Source organism: Colletotrichum chrysophilum, assembly GCF_026319265.1.
Source record: "Colletotrichum chrysophilum strain AFK26 chromosome Unknown scaffold_18, whole genome shotgun sequence".
NCBI lineage: Eukaryota > Fungi > Ascomycota > Sordariomycetes > Glomerellales > Glomerellaceae > Colletotrichum > Colletotrichum chrysophilum.
In genome coordinates, this window is record NW_026517305.1 from 334,630 (window position 1) to 361,345 (window position 26,716).

At 54.3% G+C, this 26,716-nt stretch overlaps 4 protein-coding genes across 4 annotated transcripts; 1 reads left to right on the forward strand and 3 right to left on the reverse strand.

Moving 5' to 3' along the window:
• Positions 1–257: 257 nt before the first annotated feature.
• On the reverse strand, positions 258–3,192 carry COL26b_003345 (uncharacterized protein; the record flags this gene model as incomplete). The annotated part of the gene is made up of 2 exons (XM_053176243.1): positions 258–2,060; positions 2,119–3,192. 2 exons carry the CDS (start codon positions 3,190–3,192, stop codon positions 258–260), a joined length of 2,877 nt encoding a protein of 958 aa, XP_053039864.1.
• A 2,436-nt stretch (positions 3,193–5,628) lies between these two features.
• On the forward strand, positions 5,629–8,988 carry COL26b_003346 (uncharacterized protein; the record flags this gene model as incomplete). Its single annotated transcript, XM_053176244.1, has 2 exons — positions 5,629–8,210; positions 8,265–8,988. The coding sequence occupies 2 exons, from the start codon at positions 5,629–5,631 to the stop codon at positions 8,986–8,988; spliced, it is 3,306 nt and encodes a 1,101-aa protein (XP_053039865.1).
• Positions 8,989–13,169: 4,181 nt separating this feature from the next.
• On the reverse strand, positions 13,170–15,977 carry COL26b_003347 (uncharacterized protein; the record flags this gene model as incomplete). Its single annotated transcript, XM_053176245.1, has 2 exons — positions 13,170–13,358; positions 13,518–15,977. The coding sequence occupies 2 exons, from the start codon at positions 15,975–15,977 to the stop codon at positions 13,170–13,172; spliced, it is 2,649 nt and encodes an 882-aa protein (XP_053039866.1).
• An 8,927-nt stretch (positions 15,978–24,904) lies between these two features.
• COL26b_003348 (uncharacterized protein) lies at positions 24,905–26,423 on the reverse strand (the record flags this gene model as incomplete). The annotated part of the gene is made up of 2 exons (XM_053176246.1): positions 24,905–25,841; positions 25,894–26,423. 2 exons carry the CDS (start codon positions 26,421–26,423, stop codon positions 24,905–24,907), a joined length of 1,467 nt encoding a protein of 488 aa, XP_053039867.1.
• Positions 26,424–26,716: the final 293 nt, after the last annotated feature.

Genomic DNA, 26,716 nt, shown 5'->3' on the forward strand with positions numbered 1-26,716 from the left:
TACCGACCACGCAGGATGGGATCGTCCAAGGAAGGAACTTTAGACGGAACTCAGGAAGACAGACATCATAGACAGTGGACAATCGATTGGCTCTTTTCGCCTCTATACATACTGATGCATAGACATGCCTCGGACACATTTGCCAGTGCCATGAAGTGAACAACCTTATCCCGAGAGAAATGCACCCAAACCCGTTTTGTTTTTCAATTCATATCATAACCGTACAGCGACTTCTTACCAGCGAAGCCATGCCCTCATTACCAACTTGCGACATTCGACAGCTGCCGTGAGCTCTCGCCGACCAGGAAGGAGTACTGCCCACTCGTCACCATGACCCAGTTTTGCTCGTGGATATCCCAGTAGCTGAGATCACGACGCGTGAGGTTGAATGTGACCGTCTTCTTCTCGCCCTTTTCAAGGTTAAACTTGTCGAAGCCACGGAGTACCTTGACTGGGAAGTCGATTCCGTGGACGTTCTTGGGATACGCGAGGTAGAGCTGCGGGACGACCTTGCCGGCGCGAGCACCGCTGTTGGTCACATCGGCCTTGACAGTGACATAAGTTTCCCAGAGGTCCGGGTTTCCACCTTCTTCTCCTCCCGCGCCGGAGAGAGGTTGCTTGGTATCGTATCCCTCAGGGTAAGGGTACGGCTCCTTGACAACGTCGTCTGTCGAGTCCAAATACGGGTACACATACTTGTCAAGCTTGTTGAATCCGCTAGGGAACAGGGCCTCCTTGGGGTCGGGCAGCTTCTCACTGAACTTGGGCGGCTCGGCGGCGGGTGCTGGACGGGGAGCGGGCAGCTTGGACTTAGGCTTCACCTCCTCGACGACAACATTAGAGAAGGCAAAGCTCGTGTACGACAGGCCGAATCCAAACTCGAAGCGTGGCTCGATCTCGAACTTATCGAAGTGGCGATAGTCGATGTACAGGCCCTCGGAGAAATCTTGCTGAGGCACGACGCCGTTGGGCAGGTACAAAATTTGCCCAGCAGCTCCGTAGTCCTTGAGCGATTTGGCGATAGTGTACGGCAGCTTGCCGCTGGGGTTAACGTCTCCAAAGATGACATCCGCGAGAGCATTACCGCTCTCCTGCCCGGGAAGGTTTGCATAAAGCACAGCCTTGACTCCAGGGTGCTCAATCCAGCGTTCCATCTCGACGGGACCAACGGAGTGAATGACCACGACAGTGTCGCCGCCGACGCTGTTACCATCGCTCTTACCGCAGTTGTCTGCGACCTGCAGGATGAGATCGTCGCCTCCCTTCTGCAATTTGAGGTCGTTGCGGTCACCGCTGACTCCAGACCAAGAAACAAAACCCTCACCCGCATCGGCGTTAGCGAAGACGATGCATACATCCTTGTCGTTCAAGATTGAAGGGTCTTTCTTGTAGGGGAGCGAGTTGGTAAGGTACTCGGAGAGCTCGACCTTCTCGCCCTTGAAGCCCTTCTTGAGGGCCTCGACAGGCGGCACGAGGTAAGGGAACTCGACAGCGCCGCTGCCCCATCCCGAGCCTAGAGTACCTTGGTTGCAAGCGCGGTCTTTGCAGTAGTTGGGGCCCTTGCCAGGGCCTGCATCCTCGCCAAAGATGCCGATCTTCAGCTTTCCTTCGTGACGTTTGTCGTTACGTCTGCGCTTGGCGTCGATGAATCCATCTCTGCTGATCGGCAGCACGTCCTTGTTCTTGAGCAAGACAATGCCCTCAGCAGCAACCCGACGGGCGATGTCGGAATGGTTGCCCTGGACATTCACGTACTTGTTCACTTCCACCTCTTTCTGTGGCGTCTTGCTTCCAGGAGCGAGCACTCCCATCTTATCGTCGGTCCACGAGGAGAAGTTGGGAAGCTCGTTGGGAAACTTCTTCTTATCGTCCTGACCCATCTGATACCACGAGGCAACGATGCGCACGACCATGTCGTCGAGTCTGTCGATTGGAACCGACCCGTTCAAAACCGCCTTCGTCAGCTCGGAGCCCCAAAGGGACTTTCCGTCTGCCCAGAACAGTCCGTCGCCGGGCATGGACATATCCAGGCCGGCCAGGGCGCTTCCCACACCGGAGCGCTAGATGAGTGTCAGTGACTGCTCTTCGAATCCACAATCACAAAAGCAAAATCCTTACCTGAGCCAACCAGTCGCTCTGCACGAAACCTTGGAAACCCATCTCATCCTTCAAGATACCGTTCAGAAGCTTGGAGTTACCGCAGGCATACGAGTTGTTTACTTGGTTGTACGAACACATGACACTGGCAACACCGGCCTTGACAGCATCCAAGAATGGCCAAACGTACAGCTCGTGAAGCGTTCGGTCGTCGATGTTGCTCGAGATGGCGTTGGGCAGGCCCCATTCCCAGCTCTGGCGGAAATGCTCTTGCTCGTTGGCGACGAAGTGCTTGATCGTAGCAATGACACCCTCCTCTTGGATACCCTTGATGGTTTGGGCTGCAGCAATACCTTGTAGATAGGGGTCGGAGCCGAAGCCTTCCCAGTTACGACCACCAGCCGGCAGGCGACCGAGAGGACCGACACATGGGCCCAGTAGAACGTTGATTCCCTTGCCCCGGGCTTCCTCGCCATGCGCCTTGCCGCGCTCGTACATCAAATCTTTGTTCCACGTAGCACCAACGGTGATGCCCGCGGGGAAAGCAGTCGCATTATCAGCAAAGCGGAGACCGAGGGGCCCATCTTGCAGCTGAAGTTGAGGGAAGCCAACGTGGACAGCCGGGCCAGTCGTGCCGACGGCAAGGCCCATCATCCAGCCGGTTCCGGTGGTGACATTGACCTTCTCAGGCAGTGTCATCTTGGCGACCATCTCGCCCGCCTTCTTGTAGCTCTCGGCCCAATTCTTTGATATTCCACCCTTTGGTGTCGGGTACCACGGCGGTGACAGGCCGGTAGGGGGAGGGCCCTTGAATTTCTTATACATGACGGCTCCTCCAGCGCTAATGACCACCCACATGAGTAGCACGACACCTGCGAACAGCCAACATAGTTTCGACCGGCCACGGAAGCAATTCTTGATGGCATTGAGTACGCCGGTGCGTTTACCGGACAAGAAGGCGGGCTTGGGGAATGCGGACTGCTTCTGGGTATCGTGAGTGAGGTAGTCGGTCGCGTCGATGTCGGAGGCATCGTCGGATTCGTAGGAGCGGCGGTGCTTCTCCTCGTTAAGGAGCCCCTCCTTGCTAGGATCCATCGTCGATGGCGGGGGACTTCGACACGAAGTCTGGTTAAGCCGAATTCAAAGGACGGTTGCTCGTTCGTGGAAATTGGACACGTCCAGTAGTGTTTGGTGACAAGTTCGTCGTGATCTGGCAGTGCTTTACGACTGACGGACCATTGCTCAATGCGCCTCTAGACTGGGAGACGCAATGAGGCGAGTTGACAGGGTGTTGTGCTCGAGACAACAGTGGCAACCCGGAAGACACACGAGGACAATGGAGGAGTCTGTTCGGTTGTATGAGAGAGGCAGATCAGAAACAAGCAGCTGTCGCTTTTCCGACACGGATGAAGTGTGGCTGCAGTGGGAGAATGACAAAAAAGAAGCCAGGAACGGGGACGGGCGCCGGTGTCTGTTCTCTTGAGTTTCGATTTGCAGCTGCCGCAGCGTGGTGGTGCTGCTGCTCTTGTCTTTTTAGCCTTTCTGCGGTGCGCTGCGCACGCCTCCAGGGGACCTCGCCTCGACCCAGCTGGACCTGGACCTGGGACTTTGTCGATTCCGGGTTGAAACAGTGGGGGGGAAACACCAGCTGGGCATCCCCCGCTTGGGCCGCCAACCCCTGTCGCGAGTGACGTCCCTCTGCCACTCTGGAAGCTGCCCGGAAGGAAGAAGGACGCCCAGGAACCACGGCGAACATCAGCGCCCAGTGAGTGGCCCAGGGGCGCTCCCGTCCCCGCTGATTGGCGCGGGACCTCGGCAGCACGGGCCTAGCGTGCCTGGGAGTGGGCAGAAGAGAATGCGAAATTCACCCATTCAAGGCCTCAGAATCCTCTTTCACCGCCTTCCTCCACGGATCCATCGCTACTTTCGCAGTGGTGAACTGCTTCAGTCATTGCCTTGCCACCCGAAGATTTGCCGTTGTTCATGTAAGGTGTCTCACGATCCGATACCGAACCGAATACCCACTGCCACCGAAGAACATACTGCCGATGATTCTTATTGATCATACGCACAACTCTCGTCAACTTGAAGCCGTGCTAGACGAATAATCACCAGATATCGAAACCCGAAATTGCTACGGTGAGACGAAAAGTCAAAAAGAAAGGAATGCGGCCCTACTTGATCGACATCAAAGACATTGTGTCTCAACTAGACCCAAAGGGTGGGAAGCGTGAACAATGACCGAGGAAGCCCTCGCAGTTCTCCTTGACAAAACGTTCCCTCCACCAGCCACCTCAAGCCAACCGCGACTCCCGACAAATCCATGAAGAAGACATTCGGGATCCCAATTATGATGCGAAAGATAAGCTCTTGGGCCGTCTGTAGGCCTTTACTTTACTTAGGCTCTGTGCAAGTTTCTCAGCCTCACTTTGGCCAGGCGTCGGAAGAACACTACAACATGCACCGTCCGAATGATGCTCACATTGGATTGAACTTTGTCGAACTTCATCATGCACCACAACTTATTGTTCATCACAGACTTTGAGAGCTTGAGCCATTCAAACTAGGTTTTTTGAGGCTTCCCTTTCTTTGGAAATTATAATGACTTTTTCTCGGCATATATCCTGCCCGGAAAAGCTGAGTGGTGGTGGGGTCTCAGAGGGGCATTCTCACCTCACCGCAGTCGAAACAATGGAAGTGTTGCACAGCAGAGGCCAATATATTTGCAGAAGTTGATCGTCATGAGAGCCATTTTCTGATTTGAGTAGCGTTTTCAGTCAAGAATCCTCTTCCAGATCATCTTAGGTAAAATACAAGTTGAGATTAACTAAAAGGGCAGACGTCCGCAACACAAAGACTTTGATGTTTCAGCTGCCTCCTCCGGTGATGGCCCTCGGACGGAGGTTGGAAGGCGAAGTGGAGTTGACAAGACTAAGCCCTACCCAACATTCATGAAGAAAACTCCCCTCCGGTCCCGTCATACGGGTCTGGCAATTGCCGGGTTATCAGCAAAACAAAACCGACAACCGTGGATTGGTAATTCGGGCATCAAGAGGCACTGGCGGCGGAGCGAAAAAGATGAGGTACGGAGCACAGGGGTACGTATCATGACGGAGGACGGGGCCACTGAGATAGACGAGCCAATCAAACATCCCCGATAGGGGGCTGGATAAGTAAATTTTTCACATGGCCCAAGGATGCGATTCTGCTTGGTGGATAAGAGACAAAGAGGGAGGGAAGAAAAAAACCGCGCCCGGACGCCCAATCTAAAAAAAAATTATTGTGTTGCGACAAGAGGCAGCGGTTCTTGCTGACTGCACCACACAACTCCGAGTCCCCAAGGAGAGAGAGGACAGACGAGAGAGCCTTTCGAGAAATCTCACTCCCTCACTTCGTTGCCAGCAGCAGAAGCGAGGCCTTCTTTTCGCTCTCTTCGCCGTGTCGACATCTCCCCTCTCCTCTCTCTCGTCCCCCTCGACCCCTCCGATCCTGCAACCCCGCCCTTATCGCAATAAGAAAAACGAAGCGACCATGACCGTCGTGGCCACGGGCGCTGCCCCTCCGCCCACGCAGGACGACATCAACGCCTTTGTGCACTCCATCTTCAACTCCGCCACCTCCGCTGCCTCTGTCGATGCCGCCTATGGCCTCTGCGAAGTCCTGAACAACAGCGTCGGATACCTGGGTCTGCAAGAATACGGCATTATCGCCGAGGTCAAGAAGGCTGCCGCCAACAAGAAGTCCGGCCAGATCCGCGAGTCTGCCCAGAACCTGCTCGGCGCTCTCTTCGAGCGTCTGCCTCCCAAGTCCCCCTTGAGCGAGGTCGTCTTCCTGCTGCAAGATGGCGGCTTGGTCGGTGTCTCCCTCGACGCCTTGTCCGACAAGGGCTCCGTCGTCCGCGAGTCTGCCCAGTACGCCCTGGATGCTCTTTTCAACAACCTGAGCCCCGAGGCTCTCGTCGTCGGCCTGCTGCCCGCGCTTACCAGCTACCTCAACAAGAAGGGTGGAAAGTGGCAGGGAACTGCCCAGGCCTTCAAGATGCTCCAGAAGATGGCCGAAAAGGCCAACCAGACCGTCGGCTCTACCCAGGAGCAGGCCGAAGTGGAGGATGTCATGCGCGAGACCATGGGAACCAAGCTGGCCGGCCTCATCCCTCTCGTCGAGGCGGGAATGCACGACCTCAAGGCCGAAGTCGAGAAGCAAGCCGTCCAGACCATGACTGCGCTCACCAGCCTTCTGCAGAACGACGACGTTGCACCTCGCATCCCCCTCTTGATCGAGAGTATGCACCACCCTTCCACCGAGTCGCTGCGCAAGGCCATTCATGCTCTGTCCATGACCACCTTCGTTGCCGTCGTCACCTCTCCCGTTCTGGCCCTTTTGACTCCTCTCCTCGAGCGATCTCTCAACACCCCCACCACCGCCCAGGAGGTTCTGCGTCAGACCGTCGTCGTCGTTGAGAACCTGACCAAGCTCGTCCACGATCCCATCGAGGCTCGCACTTTCCTTCCCAAGCTCCAGCCTGGTGTTAAGGGTGTTTACGACCGCGCTTCTTTGCCCGAGGTTCGTGAGCTTGCTAAGAGAGCTCTGGACGTCATTGAGAAGGCTATGGGTGACGACAAGGACGTCACCGAGCGTGTCTCTGGTGACGACGTCTCCAAGATCCTCGACGCCGAGATTAAGAAGAACGGCGGTCTTGCTGGCCACCTCGACGTCTACAAGATTGCTCGTCCCTACATCTGCGACCAGGTCGCCGAGAATGTCAACCACCGCTTCGTCAGACGCATTTCCGCCAGAATTGCACCCTACCTCCAGTCTTTGATGAAGACTGCTGACGCCCATACTGCCGTCGCCGATGCCGTTCAGAAGCACTACGTCGAGGAGGACGAGCGCAAGTTCGGTGTCCCCGAGAAGGAGGACGATGGCGAGACCGAGATCGTCAACGCCCACTTCTCTCTCGCGTACGGTGGTATGCTGCTGCTTTCTCACGCCAACCTCAGACTCCTCAAGGGTCACCGTTACGGTCTTTGCGGCCGCAACGGTGCCGGCAAGTCTACGCTCATGCGCAGTATTGCCAATGGCAAGCTTGAGGGTTTCCCCCCTCAGGACGTCCTCCGTACCATTTACGTTGAGCACAACCAGGGTGAGGATGCCGACATCAGCATTCTGGACTTCGTCCTGAAGGATCCCGAGATCGAGGCTCGCGGTCGCGAGAAGGTCATCGAGGTTCTTGCGGAGTTCGGCTTCACCGACGGTCCTGATGGCCGTCAGTCGCACAAGGTCGGCTCGCTCTCTGGTGGTTGGAAAATGAAGTTGGCTTTGGCTCGTGCTATGCTGAAGGGCGCCGATGTCCTGTTGCTTGACGAACCTACTAACCACTTGGATGTTGCCAACATTGCCTGGCTCGAGACCTACCTCAAGACTCACCCCGACATCACCAGTTTGATCGTGTCCCACGACTCTGGCTTCCTCGACAACGTCACGACCGACATCTACCACTACGAGCCCAACAAGAAGCTCGCCTGCTACAAGGGTAACCTGGCCAACTTCGTCAAGCTTCGTCCTGAGGCCAAGAGCTACTACACGCTCTCCGCCTCTATGGTCCAGTTCAAGTTCCCGCCTCCTGGTATCCTGACTGGTGTCAAGTCCAACACTCGTGCCATTATCCGCATGAGCAACGTCTCTTACCAGTACCCCAAGGCACCCAAGCCTTCTCTTCAGGAGGTTACCTGCCAGCTCACCCTGTCTTCCCGTGTGGCCATTATCGGACCTAACGGTGCGGGCAAGTCTACTCTCATCAAGATCCTGACGGGCGAGGTCATCCCCACCACCGGCAGAGTCGAGAAGCACCCTAACCTGCGTATCGGCTACATCAAGCAGCATGCTCTTGAGCACGTCGAGATGCATCTCGAGAAGACGCCTAACCAGTACCTGCAGTGGCGTTACGCCAACGGTGACGACCGTGAAGTCTTCCTCAAGCAGACTCGCATCCTCTCCGACAAGGACAAGGCCCAGATGGAGAAGCTGATTGACCTCAAGGACGGCAAGTCTGAGCGTCAAATCGAGGCTCTTGTCGGTCGTCAGAAGTACAAGAAGACCTTCCAGTACGAAGTGTAAGTAATCTCCGTGGTCATTCATCACCCCCTTTCATCACTAACACTCGACAGCAAATGGCGCGGCTGGCTCCCGAAGCACAACACTCAGGTCTCCCGTGAGACCCTTATTGAGTGGGGCTTCGACAAGCTCGTCCAGGAGTTTGACGACCACGAGGCTTCTCGCGAGGGTCTCGGTTACCGTGAGCTCCAGCCCACCGTCATCTCCAAGCACTTTGAGGACCTCGGCCTCGACCCTGAGATCGCCAACCACAACGAGATCGGCTCCCTCTCCGGAGGTCAGAAGGTCAAGGTCGTCATCGCCGGTGCCATGTGGAACAACCCCCACTTGCTCGTCCTCGACGAGCCGACTAACTTCTTGGACCGCGACTCCCTCGGCGGTCTCGCCGTCGCCATCCGTGAGTTCAAGGGTGGTGTCATCCTCATTTCCCACAACGAAGAGTTCGTCGGCGCCCTGTGCTCCGAGCAGTGGCACGTGAACGACGGCCGCGTCGCCCTCAAGGGCAACGCCGCCATCAACCTCGGCTCCTTCGAGGACAGCAGCGCCCCCGCCAGCGGCGTCCCCAGCACGGTCGCCTCCACCGCCGCCTCGTCCGCCGTCAACAGCGCCGTCAACTCGGACGCCGAGGAACCGCTCAAGTTCAAGGCTCGCAAGAAGAAGAAGAAGACCAAGAAGGAGCTCAAGGAGCAGGAGGTCCGTCGCCGCCTGCGCCACATTGAGTGGCTCAACAGCCCCAAGGGAACGCCCCACCCTCCCGACACGGACGATGAGGAGTAAATGCTTTCTTTTGCGACGGTAATATGATGAAATGCCCCCTCTTTTTGTCTAGACGATCTGCCGGGAAAAAAGTGATTTTGATGGGTTTGATTTGATTGCAATGGTTATTGGGACGCTTGGTGAGTGGGCAAGAGAGCAGCACCACCACCAGCAGTAGTGGAGGAGACAGCGATAGAGCAAAGACTACCCTGGGCCCTCTCCGGGCTTTTAGACGGATTGAAGGGTATCTATAGAGGCGTTCTGCATATAGACGGATTGGGATGGGCGGGTTGATTTCTTTAGTTTTAGAGACACCCTAGAGCTATTCGAACGATGGAACGAATTGATCAGTCACCTTATCTAAATGTCTTTTCTCATGTGTTTATTGGTGAATGCGGCCGTTTGCTCCCATGGTCGAAATTAGCGCATTATTGACACTCGTGATCGGTTCCAAAATCGATAAAAGGGGTTCCCCAGTGCTTTCAAGTTCGATTGCCACAATGCTCGGCCTCAACCCCTTGTCACGCAGGCAAGAAGCTAGGTATTATCGATGTCCGATCCATATGTGCCTGGCCTCTCCCAAGCCTCTCTTATGTGAAGTAGTGGCTCCTCCTCACTGTTATCTTGATTCTCTGGCGTGGTATTCAACCTCATCAACAGGGTGGCGTGGTAAAGTATTGGCAAGACTACAACCGGAACCACAAGCTTCCTCCGTCGACACCTTCCAGCCATTTCTTGCTTCTCTATAACAACAGATGCCATACAAGAGTTTACTGCGCTTGCCCTTCCTGTTTTCCAAGAGCGGCCGGGACGCTGCTTTTCAATCAACTTCAGGTGGGGGATGGAAGTAAAAGCTTCCGCGTGTCTTCGAAGTGGCTTGGCATTCTCCTCGCATGATTTGAAGTCTCTGGAAATACCGGTTTCTTTTCAAATTTCTCAAGCAATTAGGCTGGGTTCTAGCTGCTATTAGTTCCAAAGCGCGTGCCCAAACACCCTGGTAAGTCTAACAAATCTCCCATCCCCCTTCTCCTGCCATCCCTAATGAAGAAGTATCCCAGATCACGGAAATTTCTCACTTTCCTTCTCTTATTATCTGATGGCTTTAGTAGAATAGTCGACGGAAGTAAGCGAGGGTACGAGACCAGCAGCCATGTGCCCAGTTAATCGACGCTTGTCAGGGAGTTGACCATTCCTCGGCTGCTAGCAAAGCCATTGAAAGATTGAATTATGGCTGCCTGTCATTTCCGATCTTCGTCCATAATGAGTGTCATCCTCACTGGTAGCTCTTAAATAAACAACTGGGCCAGGGCCGATATAGCCTGCCTTCAGTAAGAAGGGTTCGGTCACCCCGAATCATATTTAAGGGAACATAGTTGAGGCTCTCAAGACTTTTTGACCTCAGCCACAGGCCAATGACAGGCTTCGACTTTTTTCTTTATTGTCTTTTTGAGCCTGGGTCTATCGAAAGCCCCGGAATTCTGCAGCATTCGCGCTGCTGGGTACGAGCAGCAGGAGCGATCTTGTAGGTCGTGGCGTTGTCGACGTATTCTCCTTCAAACATGAGAGATACCAAGTACCAGAGACGATATCAGGAATCTTGAGGCCTGGGAAGACAGGAACATTCAAAGCCTGTACAGGGACGGCCTTTCATCTTGAGTGAGCTCGGTTGCTGACATGTGCGTGAAGAGGAAATAACTTCCGGCTTAATAATTGATGACCCAGTTTGGAGATGATTCAATCCAATTTATATGAACTCCCAATCTTTAACCAAGCTTTGAATGTTCATCTTTGAATGTTCAAAGCTTCCACGTGCAACATGATCTGGTGGTTCAGCTTTCCAAGACCCTTCGGGGGTGACCCTATGTAGCAGATGGGCATATAAGAAAAGACTGAGCTCAGTAATACGGTTCAAAAAAGCACAGATCATCTCATCAGAAAGAGACTTTGCACTCTGAGCATGGCAAACATAGTAGTAAAGCATGTAAAAGACCTTGGACTCCATCATCGCGTCAGAAGTGCCCCCAACGCCTCCTACTGACGGCACAGGTTCGTCACTGCTAGCGTATTGTAAATGGATAAACAGACTACAATGGAAAGCTTGCCTTTATAGTAGATGTCCTAAGAATCATAAAAAGGATCAACCTGCTACTTCCGAGCTGAAGCCGCCCCGTACTCAGAACTGTTCGCGCTTTGATATTCGCAGCAAATTGAAGCAACTCGTATAGGAAACGTTCGATTGGTGACCAGATCATCAGAATATAGTTTGCGTTGGAATATATAGCCATGACTCTCCGTAGTCTGAGGAGTAACCATCATAAAATGATGCCGCGACGGCAGCTTACAAACATCGCCATGCTATGTCGCCTCTAAGCAGGTATCAAATCCTTCTTTAAAGACCACACTCATATCCATACACAAACTTTAGCAGAAGGGCAGATGTAATTGAGGGTGACTATGTTCTGCTAGCTACTCACTTGGAGTTTTCGGAGTCGATCATGCTTCCAATATTTGATGTCCATAATTCTCAAATCGTCAGGTTCGGAAGAAGATACTCAATACAACTATGAGTAAAAGTTAGAGGCAATGAGAGACGGCAGGGAAAACTCCCTGCTTCTTGACAGGTAAGATATCGCCTCAACAAACCCCCCCTCGTGCAAGCGCATTGGGTAGAAAGGCCCTTAAAATTAAAATTTCAAAGCTACAAGACGGCAATGTTCATCATTGTCCTTTTACTCTCCAAAGAATGTTTTCCATTGGGCTTTTATACATGAAATGAGATGTTCACAGTTGCGTAGACCGCAGAACATGCCGTCACTGGCGGACTCATAGCCTAGACCCCAACGTCTTGCAGGAATGGATGGGACAAATCGAAGAAGACCACCTTCGCAAGTCATTTCGAGACTGTCATAAGCCGTAAGGTAAATGTTGACCAGTTCCCTGTATCGAAGCGTTTACATGGCTCGCCTTTAAGGTCTGTAACATGGTTGCATACTCAGGGGACGATGGCAAGCAGAAAGATGTTTGGTTTAGAATCCAGCAAGAGCTACAAGGCGCCTTTCATTTTCCTATCATCATTTTATTCATCCAGGCTATGGAACCCAATGAGAAGCCGACCGGTATTTGCGGGGGTCGGTAAAACCTTGTAAGGAGACAGTGGAAGGCATATATATACGGATACAAGTCCTGCGCAAGAGAACCTCATTTCGTGTGTTGAGAGGCACCCGGGAGAATTGACGGCACATGTGAGCCGTAGCCGCAAGGTGTAATATCGATTAAATGCCTCGGTGCCGCTTCAAGTACATCTCTTCCCCGGAAAATGATCGTCCTTGATGAAGGTGGACCTTCACGACTGCCTCTGACAGCCAGCAATTGGAGACCTCATCGTTGGAGACAGGCTGCGTGTGAGAGACGAGAAGACGGAATAAGAGAAAAGGCCCCGATTTGGACGGATGAGTATTGATAGAGAAATACTCGGTCGCAAGCAGAGGCGCAGGACAGAGTTGGAGATATTCATGCAGTACGCTGTCGGCAGGAGCCCGTCTGACTAACGACGATAGCTTTATCGCTTTTATGATCACTAAAGATTAGTCAGGGATGGAGCAAAGTCTAATTTGTGCGGGCTATCAGCTGAATGGATCGTGGATATTTTACTTATGAACCAGCATTGAGATGCGATGCATAGAACTGTGGTACTCCCATAGTCGAAGGACCGCCGACAGTGAGGTTACTTACCGCTTGAGTATATGGTTCACTACCCAGGAGGCTGGTCACGTGAAATGGAAGAAGCGAGTTTGATGGGTGGTAATTTTGTCTATGTTGTGCGAAAGAACGAATTCCCATCATCAGGGCGACCTATGATAACCGTCATCCAGTTCATTCCCAGTCCCGTCGTCCGATTCCTGTTCCCTTGCCGGCTTTGCCAGCCACCATACTCGTCATGAAAGAGATTAAGCTTTAAATATAAGTAGAGAAATATTTGCGTCATATCCAGTTTGAGAAAGAAACAAGAGCCCCACTGATCATGTCATGATGTGCTCAAGCTGTAAGTCTAGGTATCAATCCTGTTGCAACTCCATCCAATGTCTATACCGATGTGGAAAAACTCCTCAATGCCCGCTGTTGAGACTGTACAAATATCGACCGCCGCGTAGGGCCCATGCAAAATAGAAATTACGCGCAAACAGATTTCCGTGATAAATCAATTACCACGAGAAGGTCATGAGAGCGGGGTTGAGGGCAATGGGCAGGAGCAGATGACTGGCGGAAACGGTGGCCATCGGGAGGATGGCGACGAAGTCGGTGATGCGCCAGTCGTAAGGAACGAAAGGCGCAACCGCCAGGATGATCATTCCGGCAATGAAAATGCACGAGAAGAGCATGGAGAATTTGAACTATTGAAAAATAAAGTCAGCAATTGCTCGAATGAGACGGACAACACACAGCATGGCGCTGCGAGCGCGTCGCGATTGGCGAGGGTGGCCACAGGAATGTGGGGGCACCGCCACCAAAAGCTGACGAAGCTGAGGGGGGAGCTGATTAAATGAACTCACCTTCTTCAAAACCTTGGGAACCTCAATGAAGAAGTTGGAGAACTCGGCCTCCTTGGACGTCGCTCCCCAAGTCATGTCAATCTCGAACATGTGAGCCAACAGAGCCTGGCTGACGTGCAAGCTGAGTCCACCGAGGAAGATGGCAAGCAGAAAAGTCCACTTGATGTTCTCGAAGAAGGCCCAGAGCAAGCCCTTCTCGCCGACACGATAGCGCATCACAGCAAGAGCGACGTTACCAAGACCGTTGAACACGATGATGATGGAGAACCACACCTGCCACGAGTCGACGTAGTACTTGTCAAGGTATCCGTTGTACCAACCCATGAGGAAGTAGTTGACTGAAGTCATGATCCAGGCGGCGCCAATGGCATAGTAGGTGCCGATGTACGAGACGACGGTGATCTTGGAGGTAAAACGGATGTTGCTGAACAGGAACTTGCGGAACAGCGGGGTGAAGGGGCCTCTCCAGAGCCAGGTGCGGATGGGGTGGAAGAGCAGCTCGTTGCAGCCGTAAGCGTACTTCTCCCAACGCGCCAGCTCGTCGTACACAGTAAGAGAGACACCTTCCTTGAAACCTTCGCCGGCCCAAGCAGCTAACCGGATGATGTAGCCGTTGCACTGGAGACGAAGAGACATATCGAAGTCCTCAGACACGTGAGACTCGGACCAAAACTTCTCGTATCCGTCCTCATCGAAGTAACCGACCTGTTGAATAGCTGTCCATCGGAGAATGGCGTTGTGACCGACGAAAGGAGCAACATCGCCGTTGGAGACCGTGTAACGAATGGCGGAGTAGATTAGGTTGGTGAAGAAGGTGATACCGTTCTCGAAGTAAGTGTGGACAACCTGCATGACACCGGAAGAGAATTGCATAATGCCGACATCAGGAGATTGCTCCATCTCAGAGACGGCGTCGAGCAGACAGTCGGCAGGAATACGAGTATCGGAATCAATGATGAGGATGTAGTCGCCAACACGAATGTTACCGTCAGCCCACGCGCGGCCATCAGCCTCGAGGACCTCCTTGAGGGCGATCTCGTAAGCCTGGGCTTCGTCGTGCTGGGTCCATTCGTTGGGGCGGTTGATCTGCTGGAGCTTCTCTTCGACCTTGTTGGAGATCATGAGGGCGTAGTTCATGTTGGAAGCCTTCTTGAACTTGCCGCGACGAACGAAACCATCCTCGCCGTGCTTGGGACGACCGACCCAACCGATGCTGTGATCGGCATAGAACTCGATACGGGCGCGGCGGTCCTCCTCAGAGATCAACTGGATACCGTCATCGTTGATGAACATGTTGGCAGAACCACCCTGAAGCTCGTAGGTGGACATGGCCTGCTTGATGGACTTGACTGTGGGAGCAATGACACCACCCAGACCCTCCTTGTACACAGGGCACTGGACAGTGATGTGAGGCAGGATCGAGCTTTGCAGTCTGGGGGGAGGGCGTGCGGAGTAGAACTTGGAGTTGATGGTCAACTGACGGATGGGGCCGAAGATTTGAGCCAAGCAACCGACAATGACTTGGGCGAAGAAGAGAGTGAAGAAGATCTGAACCGGGAAGAGGGCAACGAGAGCCAGACGAAGATAATCGCCGTCGACAGAGACTTCGATGGCAAGCTGTCTCCAAGCAGCACCAAGGGAGACGGTGACAAGAACCAGAGTGATGGACACCAGGTAGGTGTTGAGAAGGTGGACAGGACGCTTCTCGGGCTTGATCTCACCACTCTCCTCGTCGATCTCGTAGTCGGCAACAGTGGGGCCCTTCTTTTCGTCACCCTCCTCCTCTTCAGCGCCGGCCTTCCAGACGAGCTCCATGAGCTCCGACTCAATGGCCTTGGCTCTCTGAACCAGATGCAAGGCATCGTCGTCCCAAACAATGAGAAGGCCTTCTGAGGCGACAAAGGCGGCGAACTGGTGCTTTCTCGCTCTTGGCAAGTCCTCGATAGTGGGGAGAATCTGTACCCTCAGACCATTCATCAGGGGAACGTCGACGGCGTCGGGCGTCCACTGGAGGAAGGTCTTGATGACACGAGAGTTGACTGTCATGGCGCACTGAACGTTGAGAGCGGCGCAGGCCAGGGCGAAGGGCGAGTTGCCCAGTTGCGGTGGGCAAGCCATGTATTGGCCCCTGGCCTTTCGAAGAAGGACACCCTCGATCTCACCAGAGCCGTCGCTGACCCACAAGTGAGAGCATTGTTGCTGGTAGAGGTAGTTGACCATGACCTCATGCTTGATGTCGTCGAGGAACATGGAGCTGCCGTTGGAGCGTGTTGAACGGCCTGAAATGGACTGGGGACGGGAGTTGTAGCGAGGAGTGGGCGGTTGGAGCTCCATGTCGTTGGAGCTTCCCTGGTGGGAATGACCCTTCTCGGAGACGGCGGGTTGACTTGTGCGGTTTGGCGGACTGGCCCCGCGAGGAGCTTCGGCCTTGTCGGCCTTGAAGTAGCCGCCGATGCCCATGTTGATGAGGTTGGGGCGAACTGACGAGGTGTTCGAGTTCAAGTGAAGTCGAAGTCAGACTGGGTTACTGAGATAGCGAGTGAACGGGCTTCCAAGTGGAGCCGAGCAAGTAGAGTAGCGATTGTAAGTTGGAGTTTCAGGCTACCATTGACGAAGGCGGCGGTTGTCGAATCTCGTTGATGTCGAGTCGAGGAATGTGGACCGTTTGGCAAGCGACAAGCCGGTGAGGAGGCACTTCTTGAAGAGTGCGAACCTCTGGTCTCTATTGAAGGCGCCTTGAGGGTTAGTCTGGAAGACGATCTCGAGGGAGAGAGAAAGGGAAGAGAGCCAAGTCAATGGAAGAGGACGAGGGAGGAGATGTGAAGGTTAATGAGGGGACGAAGGCGCAGGAGTACGGGCAAGGAAGAGTGAGAGGGCCAATCGGGCAAGGCGTGGACGAGCCTCGCCAGAGAGATCAGGGATAGCAGGGCGGATAGCGCAGTCAGCCCGTCTCTCAGGCAGAGCGGCCGGTGGATAAGAGGAAAAGGCGATGGCGGTTGTGGTAAGGTGAGGTAGTGAGTGCAAGTGCAGTCAGTGTTGGGTGAGTGGGGGAGGTGATTAGGGAAAATCCTCCTTCGGCCAGGGGCCGGGTCTAGAGCTGCTTGGAGCTGGCTGAAGCTAAGAGCTGCTGGACCTTGGAGCCATCCACTACCTTAGGCACGCCAGAGCAAGGGCCACAGGCGATCAAGGATATCTTTAGGAGGGCACCAAGGTACCCGACCTGAGGCAAGGTAGGACGGGGAGGGGATATTGGGGCTTTGGGCGTGGTTCACGGAAGAGGATGGGTGTGAATGGGAGGGAGAGGACAGGCAGCATGCTGAGCTGGCTGCAGATGCAACCATGGCATGGCATGGCATGGCATGGGAGACTTCCCGTGAGAGCGGACAGGTGTGGTGGCGGGTACTGTACCTTTTTGCGAGGCCGGGCGAGGCGAGGCGAGGATAAACGAAGCGAGCCGGGATGATGATGACGATGGGGAGTGAGATTTCACTCTATTCGATTCGAATATGCCGGGGCGCTGCCCTGCCTGGAGAGTTTTGGTGGTTGACAGACGGGACGAAATCGACGATCTTCGGGATGGTTTGGTTGCCACGCCGTGGTGGACTGGTTGACTGGACTGACTGGACTGACTGGACTGACTGGGTTTCTGCCGGGATTGTGCAAACGAAAGAACACAAGGGGGCGTGTGGAGGATGGCTCCGATAGAGAGTGAGAGCACCTCAGGGAGGGATTGGAGGGGGCAGAGAAAAGAAAGACGCTGTCTAGGAAAGCAGGATGATGTGAGTCCCTCTCGTCGGGTTTCGTGGTGGAAATGAGCGAGGGTGCCAGGTGTGTTTAATGCGATGAGCTGCAGTGCAGAGGGGACAGCCAGCAGCCAACAGTGGAGATTGAGAGCGTAGCTTGAAGAGGGCTAGCTTGCGGAAAACACCAAGGCAAAATAAAGAGTGAAAGAAAACATGAGAAAAATAAAACGCAGATGCGCCGGATGGCCATGATGCCCGGATACGGTAAGTCCACCTACACTTGGTAAGGTAGGTACACAGGCAGGACAAGGGTCATAGTCGAGGTCTTGGGAGGAGGGAGGGGCGTGGTTGTCTGACATCGCATCGTGGCTGCCAAGGGACAAGGGTCAACTCTGAGTGCTGAACGGGAAGGTGCAAGGAACAGTGAACAGGGATCATCGACACTCAATCCAGTGGGTGTGTGGGACGTTCGAGGGAAACGAATGGGAGGAGCAGGGGTCAGGGGGTGTGAAGGTTCACATGTGGTGCTTGCTGGCCCCCGCTTACCTTGCCTTAGCGACCTTAGCGCCGACTGTGCCTGAGCCTGAGCCGTCGCCTGGCCCGTGCCTCCCTGTCTGATGGGACCAGAAGTGGAGCTCGGATGAGCTAGGCAGGCCCGGAGGCAGTCGCGCCCGGCTGGTGGCCGTCGGCTTGTTCGTCGTCGTCGTCGTCAAGCTTCCAGGTCGTCCAAGAGCACCTCACCACCTCACCTCGTCCTGTGCGCGGTTACCAGGGTGGCGCTCTGCCATTTTTACCCGTGGCCCAGCTAGGCTGTCTAGCCTCGCCATGCAGATTTTGAGCATTTCGCCGCCAAGAGGCCGTTTCTTTCAACACTGCCGATGAGGTTCTACGCGGCGACATCTCCAACATGCCGTACCTCGTCCTCGCTAGAATCGCCAAAGAACCAAACCCACGGTTCGGGTCCGCGATGCCGCTCACTCGGGACTTGGGGATCGACATTGACCGACCCCTACTGTCAGACCCAAACAACAATCCGTGCAACCCATCGCCATCGGCCCATCTCCCGATGCCGTGACGATATTCCCGCCGTTACCTAGGAGCCCTGCGAACCCTGCTCCGTACTTCCTGCTGCCGTACATCATATTCTCCGATGTACTGGGTCGACCTCGTCCACCGGATATCCCGTGCTGCCCTACACCTGAGAAGCATGTTTGCACCGCTGCCCTCCAAGACGAAACACTTCATGGCCATTGGCACTAGTCAACGCCTTTGATTCAGCCAAGCCACCCTTCCGAACCTCATGCCATATCAGCCAGATTGCGCAAGCACTCTCTCTTTCTCGCCCAACCCGCTACGGATATAGTCTGCGGCCCTTGATAACCACGCAGAGAATGGTGCCCGCCACCCCTGACACATGGCTCCCGCCCCGTCAGCGCCTGCCCGGCTGCCCATATCGAGTCAGATATACCGAGATATCAATAGGACCAACTACGGCATGTCGGCCGGCCTGGCTCGCGGCTGCCACTGCCGGCTTCCCACGCTGCTGGGCTGCGCCCTAATACATCTCGTCTCGCGGCTGTTGAACCCAATTATCAGCCTCGCCACATCATTTCGAGTCGGAAATGTACACCTCACTGCAGTTGGAACTGAGACCTCTGGGGGGGACAACCGTCGAGGGGTTCGATGCTCGTCAGACTTGGGGATTTCAGCCTTGGAGGTGACACCGTCTTTGTCACACATCAACTCTGATTTTTTCGGTCTCTACCCCTTGTACCAAAACCCCTCGAAAAACGTTATCTTGGCCAGGGCCATGAACGCATCCAGTCTGGTCTCAAGATGCCCTGGCTTGGAGCTGAGTCGAGGGTAACGGTCAAAAAAAAAAGTAGTCTCGAATCCACGTACTCCCATCTCTCCAAGCTACTGGCTTGGCAGTCTCCCCAATATTCAGGATGAGCAACGCCAAAGGTTGCACGATGCCTATTCAGCTTTCCCGAGTCCGCATGTTGACAGCTCTGGCTGGCTGGCCGAAAAGAACCACCCGCGCTATCAAACCACTAGGACACCCAATAGTTGCCGCATCAAGATGGGCCCTGTTGAGAAGCTACGCTCTTCGAGGGTCTTCCACATGGGGCCAGGCTCTAAGCATCGGACGGGCCACGCAGCTGCGGCTGCGGCTGCGGCTGGCTTTGCATGTCTACAAAAGATTCTTATCGTGCCTCGTCATATGCAAAATTGCAACCGCCTGATCGGCTCGTCAATTCCGGCGAACATCAGCGGCAATACCAGAGAGATCAATTTGGACAAAGAATTTGCATCGGGTTGCCGGTTGCGGAAATGCTCTGCGGCCGACAAAGAAAGTCGCTGACAACATTCATGAGACGATGACGTTTCGACAAAGCACCAGAATCTGGAGGAGAGACACTGATTATCGCGAATGTCGGGAAGCCAACGGCATCTTCAACGTACGACGGCATGGAAATGCGGTCGGTCTACTCTGCAGAGGGATAAATCGGATGACTACTCACAGGGGTTCACTTAGTGAGTAGGCACCGCAATCTGAGAATCTCTGTGGTCCTTAAAGCAGCGGCGTGGCCCCGATGAGTGGCGCGAACAGGGGTTCGTCCATGGTCTCTACCTGCATATACTATCAGATGAGCAACGGGTGGCCGGCTAATTAGCCACAGGTACAAAGTCCCTTTTTTTTGTGTGGCAGCAAAATAAGAAATATTATCAAAAAAAATACACCACGCTAACAAGATTACTAGAGCAGAGCTTCTGGAACGCCCAGGTGCAAGTAGAGCCCGTGGGCCCGACTGACAAGGACGGCGCAAAGCCATGGTACCGCCGCTAAGGAGGGATGAGACGGCGGCGCCAGACCTGACTCCTGGGACGCTAAGGCTAGGAAAGTCTCAACTTGCTTTGTCCGATGTCTCCCTCTGCGGCGATGTAAGTCAACAGTGGACAGTACAGCCAACAGAGTATCTGCTTGCTCCGTATTCAGCTTGGCCATGGCCGTGTTGGCTCGCTGCGAAGTTCGGATGGACTTGAACGCTCATGCAAGCTTCAACGCAGAGTTCAACCCGCTTACTTTGACCTGCTCTCTTTTTCTCATCACTCTCCGTATTACCGCGACCGATTTGGTCCGTGATGAGATCGCCTGCAGCTTGCTGGCAAATTCAACACGGGTACTTGTGCTAGCCTTCTGCGAGCAGTTCTAGATGGCACGAAACTGGCCTCACGACAGAGCACGTGAGCACTCACGGCTGAAGAACCAAACATTCACGATGAGCTGGTCAAAGCGAAGGATATCCAATTGTGGCAACGCCGCAGAAAGTGCCATGCCAGATCAGGGCAATGAGGAACGTTCGGTCGTCCACTTGAGGTTGCAGGTGGCGATGCCGCTCAACGAACTTGTTTCACGCAAACTATACTTGATATCGACAAGTTGCATCATGACGGCGGGCCAGTAGGCTACTTGACTATGTGCGAGATTACGGCTGACGGCGGCGAGACGACATGCACTGAGGCCAGATTCAGGCCCATTATTTCCCCATTGTGATCGCTAAATCTTCCGGCCGTGTCGGCGAGCGGGACGAGATATGCCCACCTTCAGCGCAGGGCAAACGGACAGAATATTGGAAATAATGCACACGAAAAGAAAACCCATGTACAAAGTACCTCCCACCGGCGCCGGGGGTGGCTGTGTTTATTTTTGGGGGCGTGCAAGGCGCCATTTTTTCGTATTCATCAGTGGAGTTGCAGCGCGCAAGAGGATGCAGCAACAAACCCGCCAATCCGTGCTCTCCAATGCCACACACGCTCACCACCATACCAGAATCGCCAAACGGCATCGACCAACCAGCCATTCCTTCGCCGTTGGAATCTCAACGGGAAGGGGCGAGGAAGCAAGATTTTGGTTGGTAGCGACCGTCGTGATGGTGGTGCTCAGATGGGACGTTCCGCGTTGTAACGGCCATGAGGCTCCGACTCGATAAGACGACACGCATACAGAAACAAGCACGCATAGTTGACACCACAGATGTCAGTTGTCTTATCAAGGGACGTTCTCACATTTGGCTACAATTGCTCAAGCCGAATTCAAGAATTACCACGGAAGCTTTTTGCAGAGGCAGGGGTTAGGAACACAACGCTCATTATCACCAACAGGGCCCCTGGTCTGTCCTGGCATTTAAGCTTATCACGGGCCACTGCTCCAAATATTGCTGACAGCAGCTGTCGCTCACCGACATCTCACCTATCGAAGTCTTCTTCGATAACATGCTTACAACTGCAGGTTCTTGGCCAATTGATTCACCAGACTCGGAGGAAGGATGAACCGTTCTCTGTAAAAGAAGGGATCAAGCTTTTCTGACACTGTCAGATTCTCCTGGCCTGGCCTGGCCTGCCCTGGCCTTGACCACACGCTTCGCACCGCCTGCCAATCAGAGCCTTAGTTGCAGACATCGTGGCGTTCATTTTCAATTTCCACATATCGCTCTGAAAAGGGGTAGCAGATGCTAGCACGTCTTCTAAATCAGGGCTTTACACGCGGCTACTCTCTTCATTGCCGCCCGCCGGGCCCTTACTACTTGCTGCCTCTGCAAGAAAGGGGCCAGGAGATGAAGAGGCGGCTAGACGAGTGGTGGTTGCCGCCAACGAGACCAAGCTAGACCCAGAGTTCGCCAACAACCACGATAACGGGTTCTCTTCATCGCAGGATGACCATGGACGGCTTGCCTGTGGCGTCTGCTCCATCTCGGGAGCCCGCTGTATTGGGTCGGCCAGTCTAGAGCCAAGGGGACGGGTACGCGACTCTCATCTGTGGCATCCGCCGCGTAGATATTTTCGCATCAAGCCCCCTGTTTGATGAGGTCGTCCCGATGTCAGCCTTATCGAATTTAGCCAGCGCATCACTTATTCCCAGAACAGTCACAGCACCACGCGTCGCGCTGTGTTGCAGTGCCTAGACCGCGGGCTCAAGGACGACCGAACCGCCTTGACTGGGCTTAGCTGTCTACCGCCGACCGGTAGCACTTCAGTCGCCGACCCGCAAAGTGTGTCTTATCAAACATTCCTCGGCGGAATACCTGCAGTTATTGCTTCACGGCGCCGGGGGCCTCGCTGCCTGTCCGGCCGGCCCACTCTACACACCGACATGGGGGAGGAAGATTCACCGGCGGATCACCCGGAGGACCCAATCAGCCTCCACCTCCGTGCGACGTGTTCGTCGCCCCTGGTCTTCTTGCAATCAAGATGTTCAGTCACATCTGCGGAGGAGCTTTTCGCAATCTGGTCTCCATCTCTCCCCGTCAGCCCATTTTTCAAGCTGAGGTCAGGGCGCGTTTCTCCATCGTTTCTGCAAACACCCAGCAAATCAAAAAGGATATTTCAGTCGGCCAAACAGCCAGCCACGAGGCATAAACATGCCGTGTTCAGGATAACAAACCAGACCAGAATGGCGAAGGAGAAACACGGGGAGTCTGTGGACCTCACCACGGCGTGATCAATGTGACGCGTTCAAACGACGGGGCGTAACATGTCTCCAAAAAAGAGTCTCTCGTCAGCGCTGCCATGCCATTCTGGCTGTTGAATGCGGCCGACGATAAGTTGCCAGCGTAGGATTCTCTATCAGAGCGGACAGGCAGGCATCTCTGTCTTATCGGTTGGTAAGCCTCGCTGGACGGGCTTTAACCGAGCCGCAACCGCATGCTACCAGAGCCTGGCTGCTGGTGGCTGCTGTGTAGATGCATTGCTGGCAACTTGGAAGACATGCAACAAGGCCAAAGCAGCGATCCATCACGGAAAGAAACTGTCAACGCATGGGAAACTTGCCTTGAACCTGGCCAGGGTTGCACGAGGGATTCTGACAACCTGCCGACCGGCATCCTCGCCCGAAGTTCTCGATCCCTGACCCCCGGCGGGATGGCCGGTCCACCAGCTGGCAGGACCACTTTCCTATCAACAGGGGAGGGGTGTCCATCTTCCACAATTCTTTCGGCCGCCGCCCGCCGCAAATCCTCCCACGCAAAAATCGTCTCCGTCGCCTGTTTGTAATTGTTCCCGCGAACTCGCTTGTTTCTTTTGGTCCGTGAGAAGGCCACAAATCCACGAGCTAAAACATTGGAGATCCTTCTCTCGCTCTCAAGTGGAATGTGGAACCGTTGCACATCTCCCATAAGCTTGAATTGTGCACCTCCGCTTTTTTGCGGATGCCGTCTCCCACGCGGCGGCGTCGCTTTTGGTTTTTGGGTGATCGGAAACACAGCGGGCACTAACACCATCGCGAGACTCCACACATCCCCATCTACCTCAACCTGAAGCCAACTATGAACGACTAGTTTCCTCTAGCTCCGGAGCTGAGGAAAATAGTCCGACCCAGCGCATCATGCCCTGAAGCCCTGGAGCCCTGGCAAAAAAACACCCCGATAACGCAAATCCCGACGTGAGGGGCGGCGAGATTGAGAGGGGGTCAGAAAGAACACCATACCCACTGATTCACTCCGCCCTCGAAAATCGCACTCTTGGTGTTAGCCGTGACCCAGAAGGGAGGGATGCAGCCCCAATCACTGAAGAAAGACAGGTTCTGCTTCACCAGATTTCCCCATAGTTTCTAAACTCTATACCTGCCGCAAGACACGGTGTTGATCGTGATGAGACCAAAGAAACCCTTTTTTACAAACAATGGAAGAAGCAATTCCCAAGCCCATTGTATTATGTCTGTGACACGTGAGACCCAGCCAGATCCGCCTTGCGCAATCTCACCTTTTGGAGAGTCACCACGTCAAGTCAGTCATGCGCTTCTTCTGCAGGACTTTTGTCCAACTCGACGACAGTGGCGATGGCTATCAACTGCCAGTGCAGGTAGCATTGCAGCCAGCAGCAGTACCACAGCATTGATATTCCCCGTATCCTCCCTTTCCCATTCGACAAGATCCGCCCGCAGAATGCTTGGCTCTGTTGTGCACAAAGACCAGCAACACCGCCGCAGGGCTGCAGGCCGAGAGGACTTTTATCGAGTCCAGAACACACATAGGTTCGGATACACGTCTTTGCGCCTGGTTCGCCACACAAGTGAGTGTCTGCATCTCGTTTGCCTCGGCCGGATGCTGCGATAAGCCGTGCCGTGTATGGGTGGCATGGCATGCATGAGAGAATAAAGACCGGTAAGAAAACATGGCTGTGACCAAGACCTCAGCGACGGCCGTATTGGATGACTGCATCGGCGATTTACCTGCCTTGAGTTGATATGCAGGGATAACATGCTGCTGCAAGGTATTCGGGTGGTGACGCTCAAATTGACGGGACAACTGTGATTGAATCACGGGTCTCATCTGAGGTAATGCGTAATAATCTTTTTTGAAATTCATTATGGTAGTAGCATGTTGCGACTCCGTCGTGGCTCGGCGGCGCAATTAATGTAATCCAAGACAAATGTCGTCAAAATACAGGCGGCATTGTGCCACCAGCGCGCCGAGCTTCCTGGGAAACATCCAGAGATTTGGTATTCCGAAATTCAAATGCCGTCCGTTGTGAAACCCACACCGCGCGCCCCTTCATCTATCCCAAAAGTAGCATGTTCACCTTGTCTATATGTTCTTGATATTAGAAAGAAAAACAATTGTGTCGTACGGGCGAGACGCCTTTTTACAGCTCCTCGTTACCGTCGCACTGCTGCCACATGGAGACCTTCTTGATGGTCATCTCGGGCTGCGTCCAGGTGGGGAACCACTGGTCGGTAGCCGTCCAGAAGTCCTTCTTGGCGTTGGGGCTGGTGTTGAGCCAGGGCTTGTTGGACTTGCCGTCCTCGAACCATCCGTTCGTGCCACCGACGGCGACGTTCAGGATGAGGTAGAACTTCTGGTCAAAGGGCGTGTTGGCACGGCCAGTCTGACTCCAGACGTCCGTCAGGCGACTGCCGTTGGAGTTGGCCTGGGGGAAGTCACCGCGCTGCCACATGGGCTCATCAAAGTTGGTGTACATGACCTGCAGCAGACGGCTGTTGACGTAGGTGAAGAGGTACTTCTGCGACCATTCGAGGCCGAAGGTGTTGAAGTTGTCGCCGTAGGTGGTGTGCAGGGCCTGGCGCTTGTTGTTGGTTCTCCACCAAGCGTCGTTGGCTTGGTCGGGACCCCAATGCAGAGCAGAAGACATGATGTTGTCACCACCCTGCTCGTAGGTCCAGTTGTTGCCGCGAGACTCCATGATGTCAATCTCGCCAGACGCAGGCCAGGAGCCGTAAGTGTCTTCGACGGGCATCATCCAGATGGCGGGCCAGAGCCAGTCGCCCTTGGGGAGCTTGGCAACAACCTCGACGCGGCCGTACTTGATGGTGGCACCTTTCTTGGTGTTGAGGCGGCCAGACTTGACAGGAGGGACGATGGTGGAGTTTCCAGCGGTAGTGTTGGTGGCAGCCACACAGTCAGAGAACTTATCCGACGTGCAGGTTCCATCCTTGAGCAGATCAACGACAGTGTCCTTCTCAATCATGGTGTTGTCAGTGAGAGTGGGCTTGATGACGAGGGCACCATCCTGGAAGAAGATGTTCTCGGCGTCGGCGGTGGTCCACTCGAATTCGCCATTGCTAAGAGGTCATTAGCCATTGAGAGCTTGATTTGAAGATTCATGAGACATACCCGAAGCCACCAACGTTGACCTCCTTGGTCCAAACATTGCTGTCAAGGTTGCCAGAGCTGAAGTCCTCAATGAGAACAGGGCAGTATTGGTGCTTGACGACACTGTGAATACCGTCCCAGATGAGGAAACCGGAGATGGCCAGACCGAGCAGGATACCGACGATGGGAATGATTGTGACCCATTTCTCCTTGGGATCGGCCTTGTCCAGCCAGGGCTTCTCTACGTCCTCCTTGCGAATGCGCCTTGAGTGGAAGTAGCGCTGGGAACGCTCGTCGAAGCGGGTGCCAATGGCGCTGGAGGAGCCGAAGCTTGATGCGGGACGGGAGACGGCTGGTGTGCCAAAGGGGTTTGTGCCCATGCCGGGACGTTGAGATGCTTGAGACTCGACACCATCGTTGAAGGGATTGCGGCTGTTGTTGGTCTCGGGGGTGCCTGGGCGCATAGGAGTGCCGGCAGCGGTGGTCGCTTGCGAAGGCTGACCGGCGACCTGGCGGGAGAAGTATTGCTGATTGTATGAATCCTGATCCATTGTGTATGGATTGTGAGGTGGGATTGGGTTCGAGTATTCAATATGGCAGATGGTCTGCGGCAGACTCGTTTGAGCTGCGGTCCCTCGAAGCAATTAAGCGCTGGGACAGGTTGTAGCGAATGTGGTGGTTGTTGGCAAAGAGCGAGTGGCTTGACTGTCGTCGTGGATGTTGGTGATTATTCCCTCAAGTACCTGGCGAGGACTGGAGAGGAGAAGGGATAGATATTACTCGCAACAGACGAGGTGAAAGGAGGAGAGAAAGAAAAGAGGTTCGGAGGAGGCGCGAAAGGAAG